The sequence below is a fragment of the Acanthopagrus latus genome, chromosome 8 (assembly GCF_904848185.1).
Source record: "Acanthopagrus latus isolate v.2019 chromosome 8, fAcaLat1.1, whole genome shotgun sequence".
Classification (NCBI taxonomy): domain Eukaryota; kingdom Metazoa; phylum Chordata; class Actinopteri; order Spariformes; family Sparidae; genus Acanthopagrus; species Acanthopagrus latus.
Window position 1 is genome coordinate 14,614,172 of NC_051046.1, and position 20,459 is coordinate 14,634,630.

The 20,459-nt window shown below is 40.5% G+C and overlaps 1 protein-coding gene across 4 annotated transcripts; it reads left to right on the top strand.

Annotated features, from left to right (window-relative positions):
- Nucleotides 1–225: 225 nt before the first annotated feature.
- On the top strand, nucleotides 226–20,401 carry LOC119023806 (periphilin-1). Of its 4 annotated transcripts, none has more exons than XM_037105980.1 (11): nucleotides 226–368; nucleotides 922–987; nucleotides 1,318–1,400; nucleotides 1,900–2,115; nucleotides 2,294–2,355; nucleotides 5,477–5,539; nucleotides 6,103–6,272; nucleotides 9,603–9,679; nucleotides 10,664–10,798; nucleotides 16,585–16,749; nucleotides 19,072–20,401. In XM_037105980.1, coding segments are annotated over exons 2-11 (1,728 nt in total). In that variant the 5' UTR covers nucleotides 226–368; nucleotides 922–986; the 3' UTR covers nucleotides 19,828–20,401. The 4 variants fall into 4 exon arrangements, with proteins under 4 accessions (XP_036961875.1, XP_036961873.1, XP_036961874.1 ...); XM_037105978.1 differs by having other exon boundaries at nucleotides 299–505; XM_037105979.1 differs by having other exon boundaries at nucleotides 299–500.
- Nucleotides 20,402–20,459: the final 58 nt, after the last annotated feature.

Genomic DNA, 20,459 nt, shown 5'->3' on the forward strand with positions numbered 1-20,459 from the left:
ACAAAGTAAAAGTTTATTTATTTTGCTCATTCAATCATGGAAATCATCTCTTCCCCTTTCATCTCTTCTAATAGTGCACCATTAAAATGTTGCCTGCAATATACGTCTTATATGTCTTATAATACTATCATGATATAAATGCTGTCTAATGAGTACATTTTGTATTCCATCTTAATTGTAAATTGTTATTTACGTTATTGCTACTTATGGTAAATAATATCTTTCACTTCCTACCCTCATATTACGTTGTCGTTCCCACGAGTCGCCACCAGGGGGAGGCAGCGCGCTGTTTCCTCGAAGCATGTTCGGCGAAGAAGAGCAAGCAGGAAACTAAACAGGAAGGAGTAGAAGCAGGAAGGAATGCATCGGTGATTTGGTTTATGCTGTTTTTAGATTATTCCGTTTTCGTTTCACATTTTTTTTAATGCAAGAGAAAGGGTTCTTTGGAGATACGGGAAATATGTAAAAGGCACCGTTCTGCCAGGAGGATTCAAGTCAGTGTAAGGTGAACGAGTTTCTTGCGCCATGATGTTAAGGTTGCTAATAACATAGCTAACAGCGTGAAACTTTCTCACCCAGTAATTACAACATTTTACATATCAGCTAAACGCAAAATCATTCGTTACAACACAGGGCACTGAGTCTATTACACGAAGTCGTATGATAGATGGATAGATACTTGGAAACATTGTGTATTTTGAAATTACAAATACATAAATGAGTTCTGTCTGTACCTGCAGTGGTCCCCTGTGTCAGGTATGGTGATGGCAGGTGACCGAATTCTGAGTGGCTTAAATAAATTAAGCAAAAGGGCTGTGGAGTGCAAAATGTTCTTGAACTGTGGTCAGACCTCTTGTGTGTTTGTCGTGTGTGTTTGGGAATGTGTCAAATAAAGAGGACTATGCTCCTTCATTCTTATAGGTCCATCATTCTCTACGGAGACATCCTGAGCGTACCAGGCAGGGAACCAACAGCAGTCTTTCAACAGTAAGTGGAAACAACTCAGAATTCATCACGGTTAGGAAAAGAAATCTCACACGTTGCATCAAGTCATTGCTGCACTTGATGATACACTGACTGCTCATTTCTTTCTGGCTCAGCTAGTAGAAAGCCCTGTCCTCTACAACTATGAAACAAAGCATTTAATAAGCTCAGGCCTGTGTTGTGGGCCTTTCCCCCTCTAAACAGATCTATTCAGTCCTCGACCAGCTTTGTTGCCCCAATGCCCAATCTAAAAATGGCATCGTAGTTACAGTGTACTTTACACTAATCAATGCAACACACTTTTTAAACATTTTTATTTCTGTTGTTTCGCAGTGGCATATCGACATGGTCGGGTATCAATTAGAGAAGCATATGAAGATCACTTCTCAGCAATGGGTGCAAGAGATGTACGAGAGGTAAGGAGGGATGTTGTTTTGCATGGTTGAAATAAATTAGTTGACTGTTATATCCATTGACAGTTTTTATCTCACACCATTTTTGCTAAATTATGGCTGAATTATGTTGAAAAACAATTGTTTGTGTTGTATGCTACTATAAAGCAAGCTGTTCATTGAGCTGTTTGACTCCAGTGACCAGTATCTTATGTCTTTGCTGGACTAGGGTCGCATTAAATGATCAAAAACTTGCAGCGAAAATTACTTGGAACATCTTATTATCACATCTCACTGTGGACAGCTCCATGTCAGTTGTTACTGGTTGGGATTAGGATATTTAACTTAACGATTTAAAATGGAGGCACTTCCAAACATTCAATGTACAAATTTAAACCTGTGAAGAATGGCTGTAGTTGTAAACAATTAGTGTTTTCTTTCTGAAATGTCATCCACCCTGTGCTCTGAATGGCCAGTTTGTCAAATTATTCTTAATCCAAAACTTTGAATCATGTCATTTCAGGTGAAAGTCCATCGAGTCGTCAATATCGTTGAAAAGAGGAATTCTATGCCTCGACCAATGGACGGGTACGACAGAGGCTATGATGATGACCAGTGGTATGGTGGTCCTCGAAATTACGCGAGAGAATGTCACGGTGAAGATGGTTACCCGCCCAGTGATCGCAGATACTATGAGGAAAGCCACAGTTATCGCAGAAATTCTCCACCCCCACGAAATGTAAGACAATCTTGGAATGCATGGTTTGTAAACTAAAATATGTTTTGTGTCACAGGTTTGACAGCAATGTGTAAAAACAAATTGTAGTTGTAGAACTACAGCCAGATCAGAGTGTACTGCAGGTCAAAAACTCCACGGAAAACCTTGAAGATTGATGTAATTGTGATTTTGTTTTCAGGAGAGCCAGTACTCCCAGCAGTCCTACAGCAGAGATGATTTGAGGCATCAGTTAGGCTCAAGGTAAATCTTTTTTGTTTGTCGTCTTTCTTATGTTAGATTGTCTGTTGCCTCATTTGAACTTTATGTAATTCAACAAACTGACCATTAGGTGGAGGCAGAGTTCAGTCTTTTTAAAAGTGAACATTACTAGCTTGGTAGAGATTCAATGATCCTCATGGTGTGTGGCGTTCATCCCATTGAATACAATTGAAATAAAATGGGTTTGCCAAGCTCTCACTAAAGACTAAACCATCTTCCCATTATTGCTTTTGCAAATACATTTAGTTAGCATATTTCAATTAACTGTGACCACACAGCTCTTAAGGTAACTGCACACAGGCCAGCTAACAGATGCCGCCCCCCCCCAAGCACTTCAACATACCAACAGTTTACAGGCCCAGGCTCCGCTTTCCAGGAGTCATACCAGGCTAAAGAGGGGGACAAAGGGCACTAGTGTCTACTCACTCTGCCAAATAAGCACTCCACCCCTTACCCCACCCTGAGAGGAAAAACAGCTGGACCACTCCCTCTTCAGTCAAACACCCACACACTTCTCAGATATTCTGAGCAGTGTGTGTCTTGTGTCTCTTTTGGTCCTTTCTGCATTAAATTGATATTTAGTTGATATCACAAGTTACTTGTACATTTTTCTGTTCTGGTATTTAAAGTGTGTGGAAAACATTTCTATTTGAAAGCATTTTACATGGTAAAAACAGAACATTTAGACTAATAAATTACCTCTGTATGAATCATTCATAAACATGCATCAAGAATACATATTTTCTAACTTGACTATGACCTGTGAATGAATTTGCATATGCTTTGGTAGACACGAGGTGGCGATCACACTTTATTGATGAAGTGTTTGGGACACTGCATTTGAACTTCACGATCCATCTTAAAGTTGTTACTGCCTCAGTTTTTTTGGCGCTCACCCTGGCAAACTGACAATTAATTAATCTGAATATATTAGGTGTTAAATTCAAGAAATTATCTTTGCAGAATGGAAAAATTGTATATATTAGGACAAATGTACGTGTAAAAAAAGCATCTGAAGTTAAATCTGAAGTAATTATGACGCTCAACAGCTGATCAACTCAAATGAATATTTTTCATAGTGAGTATAGTAAAAACTCCCTCTTTGTGTCACTGGCCCCCAGTGTAGGAAACATTGATGGAATTATGCACTTAAAGACTGTAACTTCTGCAGACACCCACCTAATATGACTAACTAGGATCACTTCATATTAACTTTAACTATATTTACACAGAAGGAGGACTGTGGATTTTAACCCCCATCACTAACACTGGAGGAATGTGGAAACACATTAGAAACTGATTTTTTAATAGACAGTACGAACTGACAGCAAACTATTGTTTCCAGACGTCAGTTTCACCCATGTAAAAACGCTTCTTTGGGTCAGAGAGTTTATGCGTCAGCTTCTGCAAATCTGCAGCTGATTCTCTATCCCCTTGTCCTATCGATCCAACAAGGCAGGGAAACTCTCTCAATCCTAGCATGAAGAAGAAACTATAGAAGGCCAAGTGGGTTAGCTTTGACTGCTATGTACACAGACTTCCTAGTTCACTGTACAACTATAAATAAAGCTTAAGGGGTTTGGGATAACAATGGACTGTTGAGAAACTTGATAATAATTAGGTTCTACAGTGGCGTCTTAGTGACAAAAGCTTGGATAACGTTTTCTGTGTTCTCTTGAGGATGTTTTAATCCCAGATTATGAATAAATGCCTAATGTGTTTTTTTAGCACTCTCATTGAACAGTCCATACTTGCCATGTATCTTTGGATTATATTTTTACATGGAAGGACACAAGGTGTGTCTTTTTTTGTTGTGAACTGATTTTTTGAATCCATCCATTAAATTGTGTTGTCATAACAAGCCAGCCCTTTTTTGCAGCTATCAAATAAAGCAAAGTTAATACAGTGGGTATTATTTTTCATTTTTAGGGTTTTTTTTCTCTCAAGGGACCCACATTTATTTTTAGGCTTCATGACTCACCAAATGATTGCATCTCTCTGCTAATATCTTTGTGTAGTGACTGTAACAAGAGCCTATTTCATGAAGTATATCTCAGCTTGCCAATACAGCATAGCCTTATAAATGTATGTAATCTTCAGGTAAATTTGGGAAAAATGCTTAGTTTACCCGCTGTGGAATATTTGTGTTTTCAAAAAAGAAAGTACACAACATGAATCTTGTATCCAAAGCCTTTTGATGCTAGTTTTTTTTTCCTGCATGTATGGCTATTCAGTGATGGCAAATTCAGGTTAGCCAAATGGCAGGCTGAGTCTTGGCTACTTCAAACAGACTAGGCGTCGTAAAAGTTTGAAGCCTTGTTAGACCTGCTCTTTGTTTGAGATGCTGCTTGAGTTCAGGCGGAGGTCACGACAACCAGGTGCCTTTGGGTCGTTTATACCTTCGGGTCTAAAGGTTGTTGTTCTGAAAACTTTGTGTCTGGAAAAATGTAAAAAAAAAAAAAAAAGGTGACATTTCAGTACTTGTGTCAGGCCTTTCACTCTTCAGACGTACGTGGTTGAATAAATCATCTCAACTCACCTTCATATCGTGCCTTTCATGCAAACATGTAGCCCAAAGTGCCTCTAAAAGCCAGAAACCGACAAAAAGTAACAATGAATTCAACATTGCATGACAAAAGATTACACCACAGTAACAATGAAATGTTCTAAATTAATGAATAAAAGACAATAAAAAAAAAATAGTTTTGATGACAGTGCTACGTGACTTCAGCTCCATAAGTGGGCCTAATCATGGCGCTGCCTACAATTGAAAACAGAAAGATTCAAAACAAAACCATAATTGGTCCAAATGTGAGCTAACTGCTGCTTGTGCCAAGCTAGAAGATTGCCTCCCTCCACAAATTGATCAGCGTGCCGCAGTGCCCCACTGAGTCTGAATTTGGTTTGGTCTATTTATTCTGTTTCCATTACCCATCTGAAGGAACTCTTGATGATTACCCAACCTTTTCTCGTCTTAAACAAGTAATGATGAAAATGATGCATTTTTAAATATACACCAAACATGCTCCTGGTTTATTTATCATGTATTTTTCTTCACCAAGCAGCAACTGTTGATTTGTCTGTACTTTTTATGTTTTTTCAGGCACCGTGGCAGACCTGCCCCCCAGTTCCGCAGCAGAGGACGAGGCTCAGGTCCTCCTCGAAGGTCAGTGCCATATAGAAATGCCAAGTCACAACCTTCACATCCGCTTGGGTGCCTTGTATAACATAGCAGCCTGAAATCAGTTTAATTTTGAATTCAGAAGTGGGCTTCAAATCAAAATCTATATAAAAAAAAAGTTGGTCTAGAACATTGACAAAAGGAAACAGTATTAATCGACATTGAAACACCATTTATATTCCATCGTTAATATGAACTCAGAAAAAGTATTGAGTAAGTACTGTCCAGTGTGCCTGTGTGTGTGTCTTTGAAAATGTCATTTATCAGCAAATTCTAGAGAAGACAATCTCTAAAAGAGTAACTTTTAAAGTGAAACTCCCCAAAGGAATTGATGCCAAAGGTTTCTGCTGATATACAATGATTAGATTTCAAGAAAGTCACTGAGATTCCCATGGCTAGTAGCTATTATATATTATACTTCTTTAAGTTGGGTGACATGAAAATGGGTTCTTTCCTCAAGTGATCATTTTATAGACCTGATTGACCTGAGGATTTGTCTTTTGTGTAGTCACAAATATCTAAGACGATGTTTTTGCTTATCTTTGTAGACATGACCGGAGTGATCACCGGAGCTCTCCGCCTATAGTGGTCAAACGGGAACGCTCTCCTGTAAGCAGGGAACTCCCGCCACCAGTGCGCTCCGGATCCAACACAAGCAGCAGGAGCTTCTCCCCCGACAGGGACAAAGGCCACCTCCACCAGCAGGCCCAGAAAAAGCGTAAGTAAAGTTTAAAGATTTGAAAAAGCCACAGGTACAACCTCACATTGTGATCAGCTAAAAGGAATCAAAGGGACTTTTATCACTGACTTATTTCAAGGAAGTGTTTTTGGGGTCCAGACAAGCTTTTTGTTATACTTTTCTCCACACCTACCAATCACTATTAATAATGAAAAAACAATGATGTACCTCCTGGCTGTTTAATAGTGTGTAAGAAACCATATGTGCCCTGCTCTTGAAGGTCCAGTCGGTGGATTTATTTCTTACAGAAATACAATATAATATTCATACATATGTCTTTATTACTGTATAACATCCAGGAACTGAGTCCTCCATGCTGCACCGTCATATTTCTACACCAAAACAGACCATGTTGTTCATGTTTTGCAGTCACCATAGGGTAGGACGAGGCCGGGGGATTCAGTTTGTTGCGATCTGCAACCTCACCACTAGATGCTACTAAATCCTATGCACTGGACCTTTAACCTTGTACCTGAGAGCCCAGGACTCCAATCCCTAGCAAATCTAAACTTTAACCTGAATTCACATAGTCGCAGATATTGAACTGTTCCTCGCTGTGTTTGTATTACAGCAGTTCAATCTTTGATATTTAGACAATCGTGACATCATCCTTATCTGGTGGTTCTTTTATAATTTTAAGCAGGCAAAGTGTAAGTAGATATATTTTAAAACACTCTGACGGGGCGGAGAAAAGTTCAAACTGTTGCAAACAACTAGCAGTACTGGACCAAACTGTCTGACCTGCTTGCCTGAAGGGATTGTGTGACGTCCACTAACACACCACTCTGCTCTGAGCTACCTGACACTGATTGTGATTGGCCACAGCATGCAAAACCTGAAGAGGCATAAATAATGGCTGCACTAGAGTGGAGTTCTGAAGTCATCCATATCTAATTCAGTGTTTGCAGTCCTTAAACCCCTCTGTAGTAACAACAATAGGGGTAATCTTCCCATTTACCGAGGTACATGTGTAATTACGATGTAATTATAATGTCTAAAGTTATTAAGCCATTCCAGGTGAAGCATCTGTTTTCAGAGGTGGTGTGTAATGTGAAGGGTCAGGGTGTGCTGAAACACGCTAAGATGTTAATTGCACTAACACCACACACACTTTAAGAGGCTGGGAAAAGGATACCCTCGGTTTATTGGGGTGGTTTGGTTTTTGATTCAGAAACTGACCTTTTCTCCAGTGAGAAAGCAGTTCACGCTCTGGCTTAACGATGTCTTCAGGAGCACTCTGGGTCTGTCATTTTACATGCTTCTTTTGTGAAGTTTACAGCTTTTAGAACTTTAATTAGCACTCCCGAGCTAATTTATGGATTCACATTTGACATAATTTTGTTATAAAGTGATCCGACGTAAGCAATATTATTAGTCTGAGGTAAAGCAGAGTGGACAATAATTTCTCCAGTTCTTTGATTTCTGAGATGCTTGAACATATTAATGTTTTGAAAGCTTAGCTCTGCGCTGTACCACCCTTTGAAGATGCAATAAAACTGTGAGAGAATGGCTGAACCTCCCACCTCCACTCCCATCTGGGATAATAATTAGAACAGCACAGCAAAATACACTACAATAGGATTTTGCTGATTTGTTATACTAGGCTTTGTCATGCGAACAGAAGCTGTGGACAATGTCATTTTACAGATCTTAGTCAATGGTGACTATTGTTGGCAAGAAACACAGGGGCGGCTGCCACGTGGGGACCCTCTACCTGTAAGGTAGGGGAGAAGCTGGAGACATTTAAGACCTCAGTTTATTGGACTCTGTTTACAAAAACTGGCCTTTACAATGAGAAATGTCTACTAAAGCACGATTAATTCTAGTAGTAGTCAGACCTCAGGATCCAAACATGTGGATATAGCTGGACTCACCTTTTCTACAGTTGCTGTAATTGAAGTTGCTGTGGTATGCTTCAAACAAAGTCCTTGTCGGGCTAGGGCTGCAATGATTAATCAATTAGTTAATTAGCTGAAAACTATGAAATGAATTGCCAACAATTTTGATAATCGAATGATTGGTTTGAGTGAAAACCAATAGGATAGGGGACAAAACAAGACATTTGAGGAATTTGAGGATTTTGAGAATTTGAGGATCTCAGGCTGGGAAACAATTTTTCACCAGTTTCTGACATTTTATGGACTAGAAAACTGATCTAAGTGAGAAAATTGACCAATCAATTGATAGTAAAAAATAACTGTTAGTTGCAGCCCTTTGTCGGAAGCCACTTTCCAGCATCGTAATTATGGGGGCTGTTCCAACAACGTTTATCATTTTTCAGACTGACAATTTGCGAAGATTCCCGTGCTTTATTCAGCTGTTGGCCAGGTGTTCAGGTGTCCGGTAGTGAGAACTACTGTGCAGTCTGTTGCTTTCGAGGAGAGACTGTTGTCATGCGTGCATCGTTATTTGAGCAATCAATGCATCAATCCCCTGTATGAAAGCGATGTGATTCAAGTGTTGCCATTTGGAACAGCTATAAACACTTTTGTCTTCAGACGTGATCAAATGTCACATCATATTACCAAGTTTGTTTTCAGCTTACCCTGGCCTTGTATGTTTATATGGTCCAAACTACATTATCTGAGTATTCAGCCCTTTTGGAATCCTGAGGAAAAGCACCCACTGGGGACTCCATAGTCCTGGTGGGGGACTAAAATTAAGATGGAGCTTTTACCTTGTCTGACTCTAATCACTATGGGGGCTTCCTTCAGTAAAAACAAACAACTTGGCCATATTTGTTATTTTCTAGACTCATTGGAGCCAGCGGAGGACAATATTTCAATTTAGGCACAGCTGAACTCCTCGACTTTTTGTGTGGGAGGATCCAACAAGGGAGTACTTAAAGAAAACAGTGATTTGTACTCCTCAGCTGCAGCATAACAACTTTGCTTCACGATTGTTCACAATAATAAGTGAATGATTGTTGGATGTCACATAGTAGAAAGTAATGGCCCTGCAGGGTATTTTTTTGTAAATGTTTTTTATTGTAATGTCATTTTCAGTTATGAAACAACACAGTGAAGACAGCTCAGGAAGATGTGTTTAGAGAGGGGAGGGGGTGATAGAATATAACACAGGTCCCCATCGAGATGCTGCAGTTAATGTGGCATGCGTCCCAGAACATTGACCCACCAGGATGCTCCCCCCAGAGCAAATATTATATAAAAGAATGTTATGTTGCCCTCATGTATTCTGTAGATCAGCTTCTCTCCTCACTTCCCTTATTATATACCATAGTTATTGGAGAAGGTGCTTGTTCGCTCGCGTTTCCGTCTGTTTCCATCTGTCATGATACTTTCTCCACAGATAAGTCCAGTGTACCCACCAGCCACACTCCTAGTAGCTCCGCGGAGGGCTCTCCTCACAGTTCAGGATCTTCAAAGGTAAAACCTGCTTTTGAGGGCAATCTCAACCACTATCGCTCTTGTAAGCAACACATTGCAAGCAAAATAAAATACACCAACATCAAAAGTAATTTTACTGTTGCACACAATGGAACATATAATCTCAGTTAGTGTCAGCTTTTCACAGGTGTTCCAGAATGTCACTTGCACCAATGTAGTGCAGTTACACAAAATCATTGTCCTCACATGTCCTAAGCATAGACACACATTTTGTTTGTTTCACGCGGTATGTCTTTGGGACGTCTCCTCTTTCTTGTAGTATTGATGTAGCATGTCCAACCTAGTAAGTCTAGAAAAGGTAATCAGTTAAAGTCTTAACGGCTGTTAATGATTAATCTTTAACATCCCTATCATGAATAAAAAATATTTCTGCAGCAAATGTTAACATGATATTGCACTAATCTTAGGCTATATCCCAATATATGACATATATCATTAGATTTTGAAATCTCCTCAAAAGCTAAAGCAAAAGACCTATTGATACTGCAGCAATATTGTTGTGATTACTGTTGGTATTTTCACAAAAAATGTACACAGTCACATGATTGATATAATGAACTACTCAGAAGTTACGGAATATAATGACTACGTGGGTAAAGGCAAGTATTAGAATACCACTCTCAGGTCTTATTGTCCTTGAATTAGGATTGGATTCGCTGACATTTCTTTTGTGTTTCCTTTAAATGAAGTGTAACTGACTGATCTATTTGTGTCACTGGGCGTTTGCTCTGATCGTTGTCTGTAAGAATCCTTTAATCAGAGAGATGTACTGTACGCGGTACCTCATTCCTGTTTACTGCTGACATGCGACGCACATAATGACATGACATGTGCCATGTACAAAAACAAGAACTCGACATCCGTAAGGAAACAGAGTCGTCTCTATTTGAAACACTTTGAAATCAGAACCAGCTTCTAAACCTGGTGACCTCAACTCTAACCCCTTAACCTTTGGCCTGCCAGGAAAAAACTCCTGGATCTGTGGCGGAGACGGAGGAGGTGGTGGCTGCCAGCATGGAGCCAAAGCTGACATCAGAGGAAGACATCAAGGCTCGCCGGTTGGAGGCCATTAAAGCTAAGGCTCTGGAAATCGAGAAGGTAGTAAGAGTTGCTCCACGAATGACCTGACTTCTGTGATTTCTCTTAACTCAGTTTTACGTATACCATAACATGTTTTGTTTGACTCTTTGGTCCATTTGGTATCACTAGGTTTCTAATATACTGTGAAAGGCGTCATCTTAAACAGGAACCAGCTATTACTGAACTCTAAAATCCAATTTTTCCAAAACTAATGGAAAAATCTTCCCCTTAGGTAAGGTTTCCATCATAAACGTTTAGCTTTAAGTCATTTTGTCTGTCATCAAAAAGGAGCAGTCTGCTTTATCTGCCTGGCTACAGGTACGACAGACATATGTGCCTTGTCTCAACATATTTGAATTCTTTAATTGGGATATTTATTTCTTATTCTTTTATACTTTAAACATGAAGCTGGCCCATGATTGACTCAGATACACAATAACTGATAAACTTTAATGTCCTGATGTCAGGTAGCTGTTCCCTGCAGTATATAATACACACCTACTGAAGTGCTTTGATTATTTGCTTAAATAAAAATATATATTTTTACACTGCATCTAGGTCACCGTAACTCAAAAATGAAGCTTCCTAGTAGCTTCAGCTTTATTGTGTGGTTGCACCCGTTACATGTGTGGGCTTTACCCAGATCTCTAGGTGGGTCATGTATCCAGACAGCTCTTTTAAACCGTCTTTATGATTTGGCTAAGAGTCAAGGGGTTGATGTAAAAGGTAAATAAATGTGCCTTGGCTTGCCATACGTAATGTTTAAGAAACATTTCTGGGTGGAGAGGAGGAGGATAAGTCAGCAGAAAAGTCCTTAGCACCCGAGGTTGTGACGCCTCTTGTGGCCTGCTATTTGGAGTTGCGCTTTTTTCTTGGCCCTTCATCGCTCTGTACTACAGTGCCACTTATCTGTTCCCGTTAAAGCAGGGCAGGAATTGCCCCGCAGGATGCAGGCGGCCCACACACAGTGTGTTACGTCTCTTGGCATTAGCACACACATGCTTACCCTGCCATTTCCAACTGCTTCTACAGACGTGGTGAGAGGTAGAAACTTCGACTGTGTCTATACTGTAACATCTGTCCCAGGCTCAAACCACCACTGATCATTCGCAGCCTGGTATCGCCATGAACCGATGAAGTAGTGGGCAGAGTGGTTTGAAGGACCAGCTCCACCCCACAGCAGTGGACCCATCCATCCATCCATCCATCCATCCCTTCTTCCGTCTTTCCTGAATGAGCTATTTTTCTGATCAGCACTGCTGTTTATTCAACCCTGTTATCACAAGGCCAGATTAGTCTGAAATGGATTTGTCACACTAGCATAGCTCATTGTTTTTTCGGCCAAGAGCTTGCTGTAATGCATATTTTCTATGGGTGTTTCAGGGTTTCAAATGAAATGAGAAACCCCAAACAAATTGATTGACACAGTAAACATCACCTGTTCTCATGAGATTTTTCAAAATATTAGGTGATTTCTTGACAGGCTTAATGAGCGTCATGCGGTTGTTTTGTAAACCTTCATCACAATACCTCATTCTCTTTGAACAGGTGACAAATGGAGCAATTTATCATCCTTGGGACTGACCAAAGAACAAATCTGAGCATGTAAAATGGCAGAACAACAACATAGGAGCTCAGAATGTATTCATTCAAAACTTTGCTAAGTGCCTGGGAGTTATTTTCAGAGTCCATTCATCATCTCAATCAGCACAAATGAAACATATCCATTTCAACTATTAGCCCCTCAATCGAGAGGTCCGGTTTGCAGCTCGAGTGATTAAAATGGCTCTTTTAATATCCCCTAATGTGTACCAGCCCTCAAGTCATTACCCTACTTCCCTTATTATGCAGGACCCCTGCCTGCATCAGTGCTCATTTGAACAGAGCCTTGCTAAACGTCCATGTGAGTGCCTTATGTATAATCTCCCAACCCCCACATGGTATCCCAGCGCACACTCCTGTCGGTATGTTCACAATTTGGACCTCCACAAACATCCGATTTGGGCAGAAGCCCACTTTTTTAATGCTCCTCCTTAAGGCCCCTGGTGTTGCTGTTTCTCTTGGGGCTCCAGTCCGTCCTGTGTGGCCCCTTAGTATCAGGCTTAAAGATCAGCTCATGGCTCCCACTCCAGCGAGGGAACTTAGGCTGCACCTCCCTGAACCTTTTCTCAGAACTCATAGAGCACGTTCAGGTCAAAATCACCCTTCCTGTTAGTTCAAGTAACATGGGAGCAGTTGTGACAAAAATAGCTGGCTGTTTGAAGTCCCAACCAGCAATTGTTAAGTACTTTTAATAAACCTGGAGTGATGCTCTTCATCTCATACACATTTTTATGCATACTCATGAGCATGCAAGCGGATGATGGCTCACAGTCTTCTTAGCTACAGTCACATCAAGGGAAATTGTTTAATTTGAGTTCAGAGTTCATTTGAAGTCTACTTTTCCTGACCCTTTCCTCGTCCATTTTTGAAGCTTTCAAGTGTGTAAAACTGTGTTTCTGGGATATAATGAAGTGAAAATGTAATCACCATCAACAAAGGCCGTAGCTTGGGAAAAGCTTAGGACAGTTTTGTTTGAAAGATGGCAAACATAATCAACCCAAAGTGATTAGAGGGGTACTGGTTTGTAGGACATGAACCACATGTTTGTCTCATTTAGCCCATGTTTCCTTTCACATCTTCAAACCTGGAACCAATTTTATTTACTCTGCTTAATGATGCTTACTTAGTAAAAATGTATGAAAAAGGAAAAATATGCTCTGGGGCAATAGTAGTGTGGAGATTTATCTGAAAAAAATAGGTTGTGTAATGTGAAATTAAGACGATGTTGAATAAAAAGTTAAGAGTAGCCTGAGAAAGGACAGCTCACACAGTATGTCAACAGAAGGAGACCTGTGTTGTTGAATGAAGTTGACCCTGAGCTGAGCCGGCCACACGTGTCGTGCGTCTCTCGCTTCCTTGCGGTCGGGCCTGAGGACTATCATTATGTGGGGTGGCGAAATTCGCTTGACATGATCTGCAGACATTAAATCATGAGAGAGTCCAAACATCTCCCACAGTCTGGGATATTTCTGTTGGAGTTGACTCACCTCCTTCCTCTGTGTGTGTACAATGCATGTTGTGATACACTGATAATAACCTTCACTGCTATGATATTCATAGTCAAAGTAATTATTTTAGCCTACCATGACGTTTGATGTGTTTCCCTGTAACTGGAGCAAACACTGTTCCAAATTCATGTGCTGTGGTGCAGAGTGTGGGTGAGGGATGCAGGGATTGAACAGATAGGTGTGCATCAGCTATCTAAACATGCTCTAGCTAGTTCAGCAGGGGAATTATCAGGGGGAGAGAGAAATTACATTTTTGTAAAAGGCCATGGAGGACAACTGAGGTGATCTATTGGCTGGAGGCATTGCAGTTTTTTGACATCATTGTAATTAGCACGTAGAGCACTATATTTGTCTGTGTGTGTAATTCTATGATATCACAACACTACTTGGTCCTTGTCTGACAAAACAAATTGTGCACCTTGATTTTCTTTTTTCACCCAAACAAGTCTCGCCTTTTCGTTTTTTTGTTGTTTTTTTTTTAACATGGGGCCTTTCTTTCGCTTGAGAACACAGTGAGTGGCTCCCATGTGGCAAATTGTTTCCATCCCTATTGTTCCTAGCTGAATGCTGTATTGTTTTTTTATTTCTTTGACCTTTACTGTGCGATCAAGGCACCACCCAGCTGATCTCCGTCCCTGATTCTGATGAAACGTTCTCGATACTGACTGTGGCAAATTTCGCGGGTTTTAAAACATCACAGACTTTCATTCCAGCATTTGATTTTCATTCCTTTGTCTCTCAGCGTTGACAGTCAGTATATTATAACATACAGATGCTCAAACCCTCTAAATTCTCATCAAGTACAGTTAAGCCATGTGACATTGATGTGATGAATTTACAAAAGCGTCGTTATCACCATACAAATTGATGGATACACAATCACGAGTTAAGCCTGGATACACATTATGTAATGTGTATCTAGGCAAAGAAACAGCAGTTGTGGTTTTAAATTTCCCCGTAACTGACAGAACCCTGGAATAAAGCCGTTTAACCGGTTAACCTCACATTCTGCTTAAGACTGGACACTGATTTAAGTTGACAGGCCGGCATTTTTCTTTTCTAAGTTACGAAAGCTGACGGCTTGTGTTTTATTACATTTAACCGACGGTTAATGTTTGATGCGATACCAATCGACATATTTTGTTCTACAGCTGACGTCTGCACAGCGTTTTTGGAGGCTGCAAAAGTTTTATTAAACTTCAGTAAAATTGGTGCAAAGATTGATTGCTTTCCATCTGCTGAAGAGTTTACGTATAAAATATATTGCTTTGTTATCTTTAAAAATACATATTTCTTGGAGGCAATATGCTTTGGGGGGTTAATACGCCCTGTATGACCACATATAATAGCCTGTTTCTGTCAGTAGACATTTATGTAATCTAGTAGTTGGATATGATTTCTTACATGTAGTGGCCAACAGAATGATTGTTTTAAACCACAGGGAAGCCTTCTGTCTGCCCCAGTGACTCTAATTTAAGGGGAGAGGTGATCTGGGCTGCATTAACTCAACCCTGAAAGACCCAGATGTCCCAGAATGCTCCTTGACACGCCATTGTGGCCCTAAACCTCTAGGTGGCTTCAGTGCAGGGCCCCACATTTAGCCTTTTCTCTCCAGGTGATAAAGATGTTGTGAGCTTGCACCTGGGACTCTAATAAAGAACTTAACAGCCGTTTTTGGGTCAGCAGTAAAATCCGAGAGGGATGTGAGAGCTTGTTACAATGTGGTGTGAAAGAATGCTACAGCACCGGTAACATACTCTGACACCTCATGTCCCTTTTGTGATGGGTGCACATGCACGTGAATAGGCTTGCACACACACATTCACACACCTGTTTCGTGGAATGCACCAATTTACGACTAATGCGTTCATTAAGTTCACAGCTTGATGTTGACATGGAGTTGATCTGTAGAATTCAGAGAGTCTTCAGAAGTTCCCACTTTTTTCTGTAAAGTCATCTCAAATTGTTGCACAATGGACTGATATCAATAGGTTATACAATTTTAGATTTGGTCTAATATACTGTTTATGTATATAAATGTTTGTATGTGGATAAAATAACTGTGAGATAATGAGGTGCTTGTTGTAACTTGACGTGCAATTTTGCAAAACAAATACTTGAATATGTGCTTTAGTCAATATTTAACACAACCTGCATGCTTAGATTTAACAGCAATAGATTTCATACTTGTAAATTTTGGTGAACCTGCACAAGCTAACACTATTTTCTCTTCTAAATCATAAAAACAAACCATTCATTATCATTTTTGGTCAAAGATTTGTTTTTTAAGAGACTCTCAATACCAGAGACGGCCTATAAAAGTGGCAGGGCTGTACGTAAAGGGACAATCTTTGTTCCAGCTTAAAACTAAAGTGAAGTCACACCACCCAAATACAAAACACAGGACTCTATCACTCCCAAGTTGATTGAGAAGCCTTTAGTTTTGGTTATGATCAGAAGAGAAAAGACAAAAATAATCTTCCACTGCAGTTTATGAAATGTCTGAATAACCATACAGTCTATATTGTGTAAAAAAATATGTGTAAACAATTTAAATGCCTCGGTGACAGACCAATCTATGATCACGTTATTCTCTTTTTTTTAATTTTGTTTTTTTTATTACTCTACACTATATACTTCATTGTATCATATGGAATATTGACATTCCTGACATCATCATTTTGTTTTGTGCAGCATTACAGGCAGGACTGTGAGACATTTCGCACTGTGGTGAAGATGCTGGTGACCAAGGAGCCAAGTTTGGATAATCTGCTGCAGGCTCCACTGGATGCAAACCTGTCTGAGATCAAACAACGCTGCCTTGATGACCTGAGGCATTTTGTGAAGGAACTGGACGAGGTATTAGAAGCCACAGGTCACAAAACACTGAAGTGACAACATGGAGTCTTGCAATATTTTAAATATGCAGTGTTAGGAGAGGGCCAAGTCCCAGAGTGCATTCCGTCTTTGCTGCCAAACAACAAAACAGGGGAACCAACTTTAAGAGACTAAGAGACTGATGAGCTGAAAAAAACATGTTCTAATTATGTCTTTGCTCATAAACCAGGAACTTCCCACTGCTTACATAAATCATGCATGCGAACAGCACTCTGTATTACTAATGAGAAGCTCTGTATTTCATTTTTAACCATATATGGGCAAAAATGGCGTTCTGCCCCATATCCTTTTCCCCAGAAGGGGAATTCTGGTGTACCTGGTACTCTGGCACCACCTCCTTCGAGGTTAGCTGAGCTCATAATAAATGGATGAGTAAAGACCACCGATTGGTCAGAAAAGTTGTCACTTAAAAGTGGAAGTCAGTGTGGCAAACTTGTCCATCCAGTTTGATGGAAGAGGGATTTTATACTACACGTCCTGGCTCTGCATTTGTCTCTCGCCTACATCCCCCTCTGCCTCAGCATCCCACAGTATCGAGTTGGAGAGCCCTATCAGTTGGTGGCATGACTCGCTGACACCAGAGTGGAAAAAGGAGAACAACAAAAGAACCAGTATATGTTTTAACTCTATGGTATCTCTATTTCTAAGGTCAAATCCAAGTGATTTATATGCAGCAAAATACAAAAAGTAATGTGAGCTGCTACAGCAGGCTGCCACCAGAGCAGCACCATCTTGGAATAGGAAAAAGTAACAAAGTAACAACTTATTAAATAAAAGAAATATCAAGAATTGTATTGCTTTTACTCTATGAAATTTTGAACTAGCTGCTTTATGCTTTTTGGTAAATAAAACTAAGTAGATCATTTGATCTATTGAAAGACGAACACCGTGTCTATTTTGATCTCTCGTATCTTATCACCCAAAGTTTCTTCAACAACACTTTGTCAAGACCTCTTGTCTTTAAAATTACTTAAAATGTCAGAAATGTCTTTGCCACTCAAGAGATGGACTAGCGTAAGAGCTGTTAGGACAGATAGAGAGATACCTTGAATTTGGGTTACACCTCTCTCTGCCCTTTGGCTCTCAGTCAGATACTGAAATCTCTTGGAGGAGCGAGACCTTATACACGTTATGTTGCCCCTGCAACAGCAACCGATTATCAGGTGGTTAAAGACACTGGAGTATAGGTATTGATTCTTGCTCACTCTGGTGCACAACTGTGTTGTGTAACTTGTACAACAAACCTTACTACCTTGCAATAAGTGCCTTTCTTAATGATCAAACCTAGGATGAATGGAAAGATACCCAAAAGTCTGCTGTTTACCACTGACCAACATGAAAAGATACTCCTTCATGCCCCCAACAATACCCCCGCTAGTTGGAGGGAGCCCCCCCATAACCATGACTCACCCTGAAATGCTTCTATCAATACGTAACTGGAAAATCCATGTCAATAACGGTATGACCTTGATTCTGGCAAATAGACATTTCACTGACACAGATTACCAATTCTAAAGCTCTCTTGTTTTTTTGTTTTTTTTCCCAAGTGACAAATGGTGACTGTTGCAACATGGCAGGAACAGGGAAACTCACACAACGGGGAAAATAGAGGATTGAAGGATACTAAGGGTATAAACCTGACTCAGGCAGAAGCATGGAGTATAATGGCAGAGACCAGCACAGGAAATAAAATTTACTGGACAGAAGTTGCTCCAACATCAAGCATTATTTGGCAGAAGGAAAACGGGAAGGTGGATGAGCTGGCACCCCCATGATGGTACAAATTGCATGTTGCTTGCTAAATCTAGCCCTTTAAAACCTCAGGGAAGATTTTTTAGAACAGATGATAGTCCCAGAAGAAGAATGGACACGCCTGCTAAATGCAACCATTTGAGTTTCCCATCAGCACAAGGGGTCAAAATGTTCAAAAAAACATAAAAAATCTCATGCTGCCAAAGGGAGTATACATCTGACAGAAAGGGGACAGCCAGTACCATGAACAACAAACATACAAGGACACTGTCACCACTCAGTTGCAGTAGTATGCTGCTAGAGATGCCCATGCCCGGATTCAAAAGCCTTTTCTCACCAAAATTACAGTTATTGAGAACCATCTCCAGGTCATAAATTTGAAAACAATGAAGACTTTTCAGTTTTTTACATCATGTTTTGTCTCTTTTCTCAAAAATCCGTGAGTTAACTTACAAGACCCTCTGGAACCGTTCTAACCTGGTTTGGACACTGTTCAGGACACAAATCACTAATGTGCTGTCTTACCCCTAGGCCATCACCCAAGGGAGAGATGGGCCTGACCATGGCAGCTTCAACATATCTTCTGCCACCCATGTCCCGATGAAAGAGGATATTCCAAAAATTTGTTCAGTAACCCCAACCAGCACTGACAGAAAACAAGAAGGAGGAAAGCAACCTGGAAATACAGGGGACTCTGCCCATTACATAGCCAGGAATCAAGGAGGAGGAAAGCAAACTGGGAATACAGAGAACTCCACCTCTGGCCCAGAAATATATGTACCTGTGAAACAAGAGAACCTGGCCACTCTTGGACCAGAAAACAGCTACTCTGAACCAATGGAGTTGCTATCTGCGAGCGCCCCACCTCCTGCCAAGCAAGGCTCCATGGAGGACATTACAAAGCGCCTGCAGCTGTACAGCCACAGAGGTGAAAAATTCAGAAATTATCAACTCTCAGATCCCATTGCCTGGCGGGATATAACCTACGCCAGACCAGGATGGGTACCAAACAGCCTGCCGTATCTCCAGATTGGTGAACGGTACTGGGAACTAAAGGCTGAAAGCACTTTTTCCTTTGCTAAAACCCCAGGACATGCAAAAAGTCAGATGAAGGATAAGGTGGTCTGTGGATTAACCTTTTATAATCATGATGAAGGCCCTTGGTGCGAGGTCCAGTCTGAAAATGGGGCCAGGATCTGTATCCTCGCCGCCCCTCCATCAACCACACGCGTCCCACCTTTGACTGTGCAGGAACCAGTCGGAACAGAATGTGAAAGTGGATGCTAGGAGAGGGTCGAGGCCAAGGTTGCATTCTGCCAGTGCTCCCTACCAGAGTACACACAAGGGGAACCAAGCTTAAAGGTCCAGTGTGTGGGATGTAGGTGCTGAAATGTACTATCATATTTATTATAATATTTGAATCCATGTATAATAACCTTCTTTTATGAGTTTCTGCCATGTTGCACTGCCATTTGTCTACAGTAGCCCATAATGGACAAACCAGACACTGACTCTTGAGAGGGACTTCTGGTTTTTTATGCAGCCTCCGTATGGGAGTGTGAGATGATGGGTGTGCAGTTGGTTGCATTCTGTAACTTGATCCTGCATACATAAATCATGCATACTGTATCACCAGTGAGGAGCGTTGCATTACGTTTTCAACATATATAGGCAAAAACTCCTCCTCAGCTCCATTGTATAAAAGAACACAGACTGAGGTAGTAAGGTTCATGGGAAACAATACATATAACTATATAGAAGTGGCAAGCATAGTAACTTTTACTCTGTATTGTATTTTGCACAATGCTTGAGACCTTTTGGTGAATAAATCCAAGTAGATAATAGGATCTATGAAAAGACACACTGTTTCGTCTTTTCAGTATGATCTTGTGTGTGTACTTGAGATTTGTAAATCAAAG

Bases quoted from the DNA above. Each gene is read 5' to 3' on its own strand.
- LOC119023806 (XM_037105980.1), top strand. The intron at 2,356-5,476 runs GTAAATCTTTTT...ATGTTTTTTCAG, and splicing joins AGGCATCAGTTAGGCTCAAG to GCACCGTGGCAGACCTGCCC. The intron at 5,540-6,102 runs GTCAGTGCCATA...TTATCTTTGTAG, and splicing joins GGCTCAGGTCCTCCTCGAAG to ACATGACCGGAGTGATCACC.